At 36.1% G+C, this 12,949-nt stretch overlaps 1 protein-coding gene and 1 long non-coding RNA gene across 2 annotated transcripts; one reads left to right on the top strand and one right to left on the bottom strand.

Moving 5' to 3' along the window:
* Positions 1 to 490: 490 nt before the first annotated feature.
* Positions 491 to 3,481, bottom strand: LOC126794380 (uncharacterized). The gene is made up of 4 exons (XR_007672141.1): positions 3,339 to 3,481; positions 1,542 to 2,318; positions 1,319 to 1,410; positions 491 to 779 (listed from the first exon to the last, which is right to left on the bottom strand). It is a non-coding gene; the product is annotated as an uncharacterized LOC126794380 (long non-coding RNA).
* A 229-nt stretch (positions 3,482 to 3,710) lies between these two features.
* LOC126794148 (heptahelical transmembrane protein 4-like) lies at positions 3,711 to 6,531 on the top strand. The gene is made up of 4 exons (XM_050520810.1): positions 3,711 to 3,937; positions 4,574 to 4,802; positions 4,944 to 5,244; positions 5,638 to 6,531. The coding sequence occupies exons 1-4, from the start codon at positions 3,913 to 3,915 to the stop codon at positions 6,289 to 6,291; spliced, it is 1,209 nt and encodes a 402-aa protein (XP_050376767.1). The 5' UTR covers positions 3,711 to 3,912; the 3' UTR covers positions 6,292 to 6,531.
* The last annotated feature ends 6,418 nt before the right edge of the window (positions 6,532 to 12,949 follow it).

Genomic DNA, 12,949 nt, shown 5'->3' with positions numbered 1-12,949 from the left:
GTTTAAAAAAAAACACCGATATATCGGGTCAAACCAAGTTTGACCTAAAATAGCGACGGTTTGACCTGATATATCGCTATTTGACTTGATTTTTTGGGTTGACCGATAAGCAATTTATCGTATCGTCTTCTTAGTATCAGGAATATATCAGGATATTTAGAACATTGTGTATATATTATTAGAGAAAAACACAAAAAAGAGAGAGAGAGAGAGAGATTGACAGCCAAAATTTCTACCAAACTCGGGTACACGTGAAAATTGTGATCGCCCCAATATGTAACCACTACACAGGGTGCCCGTGCCATGCTGCGGGTTCCTATTACGTACTCTTTTATTGTTGTCGTCAAATGTGGAAGAGCTATAAGTTATAGAAGCAAAGGTGTTGAACGTAGATAGTAGTTCATTCTAGAAGTAAGAATTCTCTTTCTAACGTAATGATAAGAAAAGATCAATAAACATTGGAATTCATTGAACTCAAATTATTGCCAAATACTTAGACATTGTAATTTAACAAAGGAAACTTAGAACACCAGTAAAGGAGAAGTACACCACGCTAACTCAGAAAACAAAAGTTGACCATATTCTATTGATATACAATTATCGCATATGCTATGCTTTATAAGGCATCAAAATATTGCCTAATGTCATTAACATATCATAGCAACAGAGCGCGAGAATCTGAACATCCACATTTGGTGACACTTCCACAAAACAGAGGACGAGATTATTACTTAGCTCCATTCACTTCTGCTTTGTTAATTTATATAGAAGTTTAATCCCTGTTAGGATGCAAAGAGTCAGCTACGTAATAGTCTACCAAAAAAAGATACATGCATAAAGGGATTTCAAAGACTGAATACCAAATGGTCTACCATATGAACTAAGAGTGATGTCTTCTTATGCCAGAAATGTTTTGGAGTTATTGAGCTCTCATTATTGACTGAAAGATTAAGTTAGACAATGACCATTTTCGTATAAAATATTTTGAGCTGTTCTTTTCTTGCTCAATTTTCCCGTCAAAAAACAAAGAGAACGCAAACCAGATACTACTCGCAACCAATACACAATTCCAAGAGACTACAACATATATTCATCAAAGCCAGTACACCATCATTATTCAAATGCATAGTACACTATAATGAGAAAGTTGTTTTCGAAGCAATATACTTGAAGCAGAAATGAATTGAAGTTTATTTTGAAAGGAGGAGAATCAATTTAGCTAGTAATATCACATAAAATTCCAATTATGCACATTTGGAGGGCTGCAAACCAAACATATCAATCTAAAGATTCAAACAGAGGTAAGGTATGGAGTTACCTTTCTGGAACTTTTTAGGCTTTGCTTCAAAGTTTCATTTTCGTCTTCAAGTTTATTTACATGGCTTCTAATTCCACAGTGTATGCCTGCCACTAACAGGAATACATACATTATGATGCGAGATAAGTTGGATTCCATTCCAAATAGGCCATATGATGCCTAATTTTCAAATGATATTTGAGACTACAGTTTTGAAACAACCAAACATATAAGTGTCCAGTACCAGATTCGTAAATCTACATCACCGGTCCAAATGGCATGGGCAGCTTCAATAGTGCAATTTTTATTACTGCAAAAAAAAAAAGAGCAAAAATCTATTAATGCCCAGACAAAAGGCTCAAATACCACTTATTATACATAATAATACAATTGAACAAAATACTATACGACTTATAAAATCAAATATATGCAACTTTTTAATTTTAAATACAATACCACACATTCCATTAAGAATTTGAGTTCATTCAAAGTAATACTTCTTCGGTTCGAGATCATCTCTTCTTCAAAATGGAGAAAAAAATGGAATTGAGTTGAATGAGAGCTACAAAAAGATTCCTGCAATGTTATGGTTTCCATTTCATTTCCTTAATGAAAATGAGACCAAACCTAACCTACAAATCGAGATAGTGGGACATCAATCTCCACCATTTTGGGTGCATAGGACAAACGTGCCATAGGAAACAATTGTATAGTCCAAGCATATTGATTTATACAAAAAAACAATAGATGCAATCAGATATTGACTTTGATGCAATCAATCAGAAATTGTATGAAGTCTAATGGAAGTGATCCAAGTATTTTCCTAATAGATACTGGTACAGAGGTCCAAAGCTGAAATTGGCATTTAGGCTGCAAGGGACAAACATACCACATCCAACAATTACAAAGTCCAAGCTTAGCCATTCTGCATATATATTCAAAGAGCTCACTGTAAAACCGACATGATTGGCCTTCACTTTCTTTCAACTCAAGTTCGCGACTTGGCTTTTACCTCAAAATCCTGCAACCATTAAAGCATGTAGCATAATAAGTTTCAATTTTAAAGCCTTCATGAAGCGAAATATAAGAATTTAGAAGTTAAAGTTAACTCTAACTGACAAATCTAACTAAATTTTACATCAATCAAAGAAAACAATTGTCATTACTGTTTTTGAGAAAAACCATAACCAACACAACCAAACTCATCAATAAAATTACAACCCTAAGAGCTAAGAGCCTACACAAATAAAATCCACAATCGAAAGACACCAACAGCCTTACAACAGCCTTTAATGCCAGTCCAAAGTCTATGCTAAATTGCATGTGAATTTATAAAAGAGCTTATTAAATCTTTGTGAGACACATAGAGGCACTGCAAAGACACCTACATGTGAATTTATGAAAGAGCTTATCAAAACTAACTGAAGGGAGGTTGGTTCATTTTGTTGTTTATCCATGAGTATTGTTAATCTGCGGTTTACATTTCTTTTCTTAATCTGCATAGAAATACAAAATACCAAATACAAAATAACTTCATTAAAAGTGATACCTTTCCTTCAAAATTCCTTAGAAGTGTAAATGAAACCAACCTCATAAGCACAACGAAATTCCTACACTACCAAATCCTACAAAAACTATGTTGTGCGATTAGATTTGTAGCAATCACAATTCCAACTGTAAGAGAAAATAATCTGATTATTCTGCATCAATTCATAATATACAACTCAAACATCACAAACATAATTCTTAAATTGAAATTGTTTTGCAATGAATTTTCACGATTTGACTTGGTTTTCACTTAACTATATAAGATTTTGGAATGATGGGTATGAGGAAGGGGGTAATAAACAAACCCAACTTCAATTTGCACTGTCCAGAATCATCACAAAGGCAACTAAGATAAAGAATCACAATCTGAAACAACCAACCAAAACAAAAAAAGGGTCTATATTTTGCTACAATCAGTAGAGGAATCAAGACGACCTATTGGCTTGATTGCATGAATAGATTCAGTATCCAAAGAAAATTAAACAATCTTTACCGTTGCCATCCACCCAGTCCATATACCTCGCAAGTGAAGAGAAGAGAAGAGATCAGAAACAGCATAATGAAAGAGAGTCCAGTACTGAGAGACAGAAAGAGTCTATATCTCTCTGTTGCAGAGCCTCGCTTTTATGGGATGGAATGAAGCGCTAGGGAAGGAATTAGGACGCGTATCGATTATCAATTTATCATTGCCGCTTTTATATCTAAGCGAATGGCAAGATCACAATTATCACAAACGTGAGGGCAAACCAGTAAATGAAATCGAGCTCAGTCTACGGTGGAACAGAGCACCGACCTAACTCAAAAATATCTAAACTTGCAGAGGAGAGGAGAGACCCTCCGAACACACCAATAGACCATCATCATGTGAGATACTCATCAGTTAAATAATCTCTCTCTCTCTCTCTCTCTCTCCGGAAATTGTCTTTCTTATTATTCTGGTGGAAACCTTTCCGGAGCAGAAAACTCTTGCCCCTTTTCTTTCACGGCCATTGTTTTCATCGACCTTCTTGTTTTCCTTCTAATTTGGCAGGTCGAAGAGAACAAAATCTCTTACGGGTTTTCTGATCATGGGCGGTGACTCTCCAACCTCAGGTTGTCTTTCTTTGATGTGTCCTTGTTATCTTTCTGGTGGGATTTTGTATTTTTCCTTGACGATTTGTTTGGGGTCTTGATCAATCTTGTGTGTTGCAAAAACCCATTATGTGTTTGTTCATGAGCTTTGCTTCTTTCATTGATTATCTGCTGGGAAATGGTTAGGGGTGATAAGGTGACGAATTTTACAATTTATATGTAATATGGTTTTGGATAATCTGATGGAATATAGATATGAGCTCATAGGTCCCCCTGCTTTTGCCTCCTGAACTGTTTGCATTGCATTAGAATTGTGTGGTTGCTACAAAAAAGCTGAAACATTGCATTTCAATGGTAAACGAGGTATCTTTGTGCATATTCATGATTGTACGCCTAGTCATCTGTCAATGCTTAGAGCAATGAGGCAAGATGAGATTTTTGAATGGATGATCAAGTGAAATTCTGGTTTACTTTCAGATTATGTGTATCCGAAAATTTTTCCTTTATATTTCTTCTAGAAATGTGCTTCTTGTGTCGTGCGTTATATGAGCTTTATGATGTATTTCTTGTCTCTGCTATTCTTTTTTACTAGATTTTCATTTGGGTTTTGTAGTATGACATGGTTATGTGTTGTGTGTTGTTTCTTCTGGGTTGCAGAAATGATAGATGGATGCACTTCCGATAGTGACTTTCAAAAGGAAAGGAAGGGAAAGAGACTATGGAAGAAACTCAAGAAAGTAAAATATCAGCTTGTTGAATACCATTCATTGCCTATGTTCTTAAGGGACAATGAGTTCATTCTGGGTTACTACCGTTCAGAATGGCCATTGAAGCAAGTGTTTCTAAGCATGTTCTCTATCCATAATGAAACTCTTAATGTCTGGACGTAAGTATAATCCAATACTACCGCTGTTCTCTTTTCATTTCTCCCAACTGGATAAATTCACCAACTTGTTCTTTCCATCTTCCGAAAAGAACATTGATTACTTGAGATGGATTTTCAGACAGTTGTTGGCTCTGTATGCAGGCATCTTATTGGCTTCTTCCTTTTCCTTTTCCTCACTATTTACACAGCAACAAGAGCTCCCGACCTCATTGATCTGCATTACCTGCAACGTTTGCCTGACATGATTAGAAGTGCTGATTTCCACAAAATTCACCCAGAACTGTTGAATTGCCTCCCTTCATTACCCAACCTATCTGATTTTAAGACATCTTTGCCATCTATGGATTTTCTGTCTTCAGTTTCAGGGAATCTGGTGGAACTTGTCACCAATTGCTTGCCAGAGCGATTATCCCATTCTCACGACACTGACAATTCTGTTCTGGTATTGTCCTGCTCCTTGACATTAATTTGGTCATGTAATGTGCAACCATGCTTGTAATATATGATCACATCTTCCGTTTTGTGATTTCAAATTTGATCACTTCTCCTTCATCTGAATGAGTGTTGCCAACGTACCTGATTACAATCATTACATATATAATATATTATATATGTGTATATATTATTGTCTTGATGAAAAGTAACTGTCTGCATATTTTTTCAATGGCCTGAATTAGAGGTCGATCACAATTGAGTGACATATATTTTGATTAAATGTTATGGCTGTGAACGGTCTATATACAACATACATGTGGAAACATACATTTAAAGTTGAAGTTCTTTTGTTTCCTCGTATCACAGCCTGATACCTTTTTGCTTTATCTGATGATCGCAGCACGGAGTAACAGATGATGTCATGGACATGGTTGCTCCCCTTATGGTTCGACCAATCACAATGTGGCCTTTCTTTGTTTTCCTTGGTGGGGCTATGTTCTGCTTGCTAGCCAGTAGCACATGCCATCTCCTTGCTTGCCATTCAGCACGCCTTTCGTACATTGTTTTAAGATGCGACTATGCAGGCATTGCTGCACTCATTGCAACCTCCTTTTACCCTCCAGTCTACTATTCCTTCATGTGCAACCCTTTATTTTGCAATCTCTACTTGGGATTCATAACAATTCTTGGTATAGCCACCATTGCTTTCTCCCTCCTACCAATGTTTCAAGGACCTAAGTTCCGGAGTACTCGCGCATCTCTCTTCTTTGGGATGGGTGTGTCTGGTGTGGTTCCTCTAGTTCATAAGCTCATATTGTTCTGGAATCGGCCTGAGGTCCTCCAGACTACATGCTATGAGGTTTTAATGGGAGTCCTCTATGGATTGGGGGCAGTGATATATGCTACAAGGGTACCAGAGCGGTGGAAACCAGGAAGGTTTGACATTGCTGGCCACAGTCACCAACTTTTTCATGTACTGGTTGTGGCAGGAGCTTACACACATTATCGGGCAGGACTCCTCTATCTAAGATGGCGGGACTTGCAAGGTTGCTAAAACTGAGCTGGTTCTCAAGCATTAGGTCTTAGTAGATATGGCTGGCCTAGGCTTTCTGTGTTCAGGTATTGCACCATGTCATGAATCAAGGTGTACTTATTTTTGTCTCCTTGGCCATAATAAAGTTGCAGTGTTGTTGGCCAGATGGTTCGTCCATGACTGATGTATGTAATTATATTCGAACCGATATTGTAGTTCCACCCATTGTATATATGATCTGAAAGCTATCAAACCTTAGCAGCTGTTAAGATTCTTTTGGGAGATTGTCATCAGTAGCATGGTTCATCCAATTTTCCTTATAGTTGTTTTCCTTTTTCTTTTTCTCTATCTTTTCTTCGGGGATTCGTAGTAAACGTTTTATAGAATCGCAAACAGCCGACAATTTTATAATGACAAAATGATTACCACGTCGTCTGCTAAATGCAAGTGTACTTTACCTCTTAGTTAGGTTAATTTAGTTAAATTTGCAACTGCTTTATCCCTAGTTGGAAATACTTTGGACTTTTGAACACTACTCTACTGAGGAGTTATGCGATTATGAATGAATTTGAGAAGCAAGGAAGAACATGAGAGAAAAGCCTGGGGTCACCACTCTTCGGGTTCATCTAGAGCTTCATCCATTTGCATCATCAGTTCTTACTTTGACATTAGTACACGTAGAGTTCGAATATTAATAAACACATAGACCTCCATACTGAATCTAAAGCTCTATATACATTGAGTTAGTAGGGGTATTACACTAGAAGAGCTGCATGTAACCTTTTGCTTTGCATCCCGCAGAAACAAGGGCTATACTTTAATTTCTCTGTGTAAGTTGGGACAAAACTTCATCAGGGATAATTTTACTTCCAGTGACCTCTTGAAAAGCAAGTTCCTGACTTACTGATTTCAGTTGAGATACAAATGTTAGAATGAAGAACAAAGGCATCAGCCCTGGCACTGGTGTTGTGTGACTTAATGAAATCATATAGCAGACCAAAAGTGGTCAAACCAGTTTCATAAAAAAAATGAAAGCCATGCGGGAGGTGAAAACATATCTTGGATATTGATGTCAAGAAAGCCATGGTTTTCAGAGGTAGGAAACAATTCCACGCTACCAAAGAATGAAAGCCAAAGTTTGATGGTACATTTGGTTCACCAGTACTATTGGAACCGGCGCTGCTGGTTTTATGGCTAAGTGGAGTGAAGTAATCCCTCTGCATACCAGCTGGTGGGCTGAGCACAGCTTGGAAAGTGGCTGTTGCAATCAAGACTGCTACCACCAGAAGATTGTTGCGATTCTCATTTGAGAGGCAACGTTTTGTGAGATAACTACCCAAAACCCATCTTTCGAGCAATGACATCTCTTTCCTTAGAGAATCTGCGAGAGTAGGAACTTTAGGGAGTGAAGAAGCTCTCAAAGCTCCTCTTTGGAGTAATAAACTTCTAATTTCGGTGTAAAGTGGTTATTAGCGATATGATATGTCCATGGCTGTTAAACCCTTCAAATTCTTGACATTTATATCCACCCTTTTTAATAACAACCCCACTGCCTGCAGTATATGACGGAGAGTTGGTTAAATACTTGTGATATAGATTCCTTCTCAATATAGGAATACATAGTCATAAAATATAAAACCATAGTTTAGACATGTTATTTTAGAGTATGACTAGCTGAAAGAGTTTCTTCAGCAATCTGCTGATGCTGTATGATGTCCAGGGGAATCTAGCCGCCAAATTCTTGGAGTTTACATCAACTTTAGAGGTCAATAGAAACATAACCAGTGGCGGATTCAGGATTGAAATAGCACCAATGCTAACTTTATGCAAAGCATAATATTACTTTTATTTGCGCGAAGCGCAAATTTCTTTCTCTCTCCTTATATTAGGTATGTCGATATTTATCATCAGAATGAAAATGTTTCAAATTAATCTCAACACGCCTCTATTTTTATCTTTCATTATGTATCTATCTCGCCTGATGTTAATTAATAAACACTACTTTGATTTTAATTACCAAATAGGCAAATAAAATACTCAATTTATTATCATAGTCACCAACCATTCTGTAACGGACAGTACATACTACCACTCAATTTCGATTCCAAATTTCCAATTATTCTATATCAATAATTTAACCAACAAACCCATATACCAAAAATCTCAAATCATTCCATAAGTTAGAATTTGATTCAATTTTGAAAGAGCTATAAGCTTACCGGGTTTGTGTTTACAATCCCGGTGCACCAATTCAATGGTGTAGGGGATTATTCCGCAGGTACTGATTAGTGGAGATTGAGTGACGACTCCGGAGATTCGAAGTCGTACGTGTCCTGTTCGTGGTGAGATTTCTAGCATGGATTTTGTGTGTGAGAATTGGAGTGATTTTATTTGTGAGCTTTATGAGAGTTTGTGAGGATTATTACACTTTCCATCATATGTAATGTCGAATTATAAATTTGGTTTGTAATAATCGGTTTGACTGAGTTGTATTTGGAACTCAGAGATGATCCGCTGTGCACGTTAAATGATTTCATTTTCATTGAGATTGTTTTTGGTATTCTAACGACTTTGAAATTTTGAGTTTTTAGGCTTGAAATTTTAGGGCTGTTACAGTTTCTAACCACTTTATTATACAACTAGGTGATCGACAAAACAAGTGAAGGAATTGCTTTCGGTATTGTGGAAATTACGCTTAGAAAAATAAGGTGAGTAAATCTCACTATGATGAGTCTACCCTTGGCGGTGATTCATAGTTACGTTTTATTTAAAAGACCGAACTTTGACATGTATATGATATAATGTGTTATGTATGTGTATAAATGGTAAATACGATACATATATATATGGCTTACTATATTATATACTGTCACATTCTTATTTCCAAATGAGTTTTATTATAGCACTAATATTTATTTTATTGAACAAGAGTCGTTTGGTTGTTGTACAATAATATGTGAGGATTGTATTGTACGTGGTTTTAACTTTGAGTCATGTTAAAACGTTCTTCTGTCTTCTGACGTGTTGGCAGTATCAGAATCAAGCCTTGGTGATAGAGCGTTTTGTTAAAACGTCTATAATAAACCCTGTAAAACATCATTGTTAGTATAGAATAAGCAGGGATCGTTCTTTCCGGGGAATTGAAGGGAACTCTAAACTTTTAGTGTTAACAAATAATGGGGGTTTGAGATTGATTATTAACTACTAAAATAAAACCTAAATTACTATTTACATGATCGACTTCTCTTTAACAAACTTAAACCAAATTTACCATTACACCACATAATTACAAGTTCGAACCTATCATGTATTCTAATTCGACCAATTACATACTTTTTAGACACCAATACAATTAGAGCCTTAGGGGATCATCTAATCATGCAAGATTTCAATTAACATTTAGATTGACTTAGGGCCTAATCTAAATTTGCATGCAATCGAATTCAATAACACTTAGAGTAGAAATCAAACAAGATTACATTTAAGCACCAAATCTTTGTTGGAGACATGTTTCATGTGTGGCGTCACCCACCATGGTTTCACATGCAAATTTCCAGAATTTTTACCACTTTTAATCAACACAAACCGAACCTACTTAGGGCATGATTCGATTTGTATTAATATGGTTGATGAATCTAGCACTCAAACACAATCTTAGGGATTGTATCCAACCACTAAATTCATATGCACATATCTGAAAATTATCTAAAAGTATGAGAAAGATGATTAGAACACAACAATAGAAATACAAACTCATTAATTATAAGAACATAGATTCGGCATAGTCTCAAAAAAAAATATCAAATACAATTTGAAAATTCTAAAACAAATACAAAACCAATATTTCCACATAAATAACAACTTACAATCTTCATAGACAAAGAATTGTAGATTAACACAAATAGACGAAGCCATGGAGATGAGTTGCGAGAATCACACGTTGTAAGAACCTTGGAGGTGTGTCTTCAATAGTGAAACTCGGTGGAGATGATGATAGTTTTGGGGTGGACGGTTTGGCTAATTTGTGAGGGAAATTTATGGTGGTGTTTTAGTAGAGTTTTGGCTCTTGAATGCTAATGAGAAGTCCTCATATTTGAGAGGTGAAGCCATGTATATATAGAGGAAAGATGGAGGGTTTGAAATTGCTTCTTTCTTCCTATAAACATGCCATGCTTTAATCCCTAAAACATGGAAAGTTTTATTCCCTAAAACATGCCATGCTTTAATCCATAAAACATGGAAAGTTTTATTCCCTAAAACATGTCATGTTTTAATCCCTAAAACATGTCATGTTTTATTCCCTAAAACATGCCATGTTTTATGCCTTTAATGATCATCTTCTATTTAATTGTTGCATGACTTGGCTCCATCTTTTTTTCTTTAATTATCTCTTCAATCTAATCTGAAAATAAGAAAATAAAATCATAAGTAAGAGATAATTAGTTTCAAAACCTAACAAGGATTCCTAGTCAAACTAGGACTCTAAACAAATTATGCGTTTTAACTCATGTAAGCACAAAAATGCATCCAATACCGCTCAAGACTCTTATTACGACTCAATGACTCAATAGTACAACAATAAGGGCTAAGCAAAGTATAAATTGAGGTAAAAACATGTTAAAAACGTCGCACAAAGTGCTCCTATCACTTGGCCGGGTGACAGTTACGATTCAGTTAGAGCTCTAGTCTGTCTGCTGGTGTACTGCATGAGGGGTAACAGATGGGTTACCTGGGTCTCATGAGTACCCATATTTTTGTGATATTGGGTAACAGATGGGTTGCCCAGTATCTGACGACGTATTGCATGAGGGGTAACAGATGAGTACCTGGGTCTCATGAGTACCCGTATTATAAATGTAATTTGGGTAAACATATGGGTTGCTTAATGTCTCATGAGTACACATATTTCCAGATATTATTGGATATTCAGATGAGTCGTCCTGTGTCTTATGAGTGCATTTATATTTAAATGTCATATGTATCTTCTTTTGTTTACTATGTGTGTTATACTGTTGATTTACTCATACGAGCTGCAAAACTTACCGGGTTTGTGTTTACAATCCCGGTGCACCTATTCGATGGTGTAGGGGATAGTTCTGCAGGTGTGGATTAGAAAAATTGGAGGGCTACTCTTAAGATTTCGAAGTTTGTTATTTCTATTTGTGTTGAGGATTGACAGGATTTTACATTTCCATTTTGTTATAATGCTTGAATTATAAACTGGTATTGTAATAATCAAATCAACTGAGATGTACTATGAACTCAGTTACGATACGCTGTGACTATAAGATGATTTCGATTGATTTGAGATTGTTTTAGAGTTTTTCATGGCTTCGATTTCGAGTTTAACACTAGAAATTTCGGGGTCGTGACACCCTTAAGCAGTAGAAAAAATTAAGCGCATTTCTCTGCCTAATGCAGACACATTTGATCTCTTTTTTGGCCGCACTGCTCCTCAAGAATTTTGATAGCAAAAGAAGTTTTTGTTTTCTTTTCAAATCATGCTGAGCATAAAGATTGGGGTAAAGTGATCTGGAGTAAAATAATTCAACCCCGCAAAACTCTTGTTGTTTGGAAGGCTCTTCATGGGCGTTTACTAACTGGTGATGTTTTACAACGGCGAGGTTTTTCATTTCCATCTCGTTGCTCCATTTGTGGAAGTCATGCGGAATCGGGTACACATCTTCTTTTGCATTGTTCTGAAATTGTGGCTTTATGGAAATGAGTTTGTCTTCTATTTTCTCATTCATTCTCGCCTTGGGGTACTCTTGATGAAGTGATTAATGGTGTTGGTGTTTCAGCGTTCCCAAAACCTAAACGTCGACTTTAGTTTCTAGTCTCTTGTAATCTAATTTGGTTTATTTGGATTACTAGGAATGTGGTGTGTTTCGAAGGTAAGATTTTTAATGTGTTGGAAGCCCAACGTCATCTTTTGGAATTGTTCAGAGAGTCTACTATGCATTCTTTTCATTCTTAAAAGAAGCATCACGATATGTCTATTTTCTCTATTTTTGGTATCTCACAACTGTCTGCTAATGCTATAAGCTTCATCCCATCCTTTAATTAAGGGTTTCTTGACTGAGAGTTTGCTATTTGCTAGAGGTTTTTATATCTATAGTTTTGCATGGGTGTGTGTACACATGCCAGATTGAGTTTTTTATTTATCCTCTTTGTTGGAGTTTATCAGACATAGTAGGTCATGTTCTTTTGTTCCCCTCATTTGTTAGTTTGATTTCAATAAATTAGAGGCAGTTTGTCCTATTAAAAAAAACTAAAGGTCAACATGTCTTTCTGTTAATGGCATAACACGGTCCTCTCCCTAAAAAATAATTCAATTATACTCTTGTGTTTTAATAATAAAGAATTTTTACAACGACATTAATGGTTATTGCATTTACAATTAATGTTGGGAAGTGCGATGAGAAATTCATTGATATGAGAGTAATATTTTCTCTCCCATGGGACATGGCCCACATGGATGAAACCAACTTCCTTTCTATTTTTCCCTTTGTTAGGAAAGTAGTCATAATCTTGTGCTTACCACACATAATTCCTGCCAAACAAACAAGGCATTTTAAGTAGTCAATTATTTTTAATCTTTGCTTTGCCATGAACCAGGGCCGGTCCATACCAATTTTATGCCCAATGCAAGATAAAAAGTTATGCCCCCTACATAACA

This window comes from Argentina anserina, chromosome 5 (assembly GCF_933775445.1).
Source record: "Argentina anserina chromosome 5, drPotAnse1.1, whole genome shotgun sequence".
Taxonomy (NCBI): Eukaryota; Viridiplantae; Streptophyta; class Magnoliopsida; order Rosales; family Rosaceae; genus Argentina; species Argentina anserina.
The sequence above is the reverse complement of the archived record's forward strand: the minus strand, read 5'-3'. Positions and strand labels throughout refer to the sequence as shown.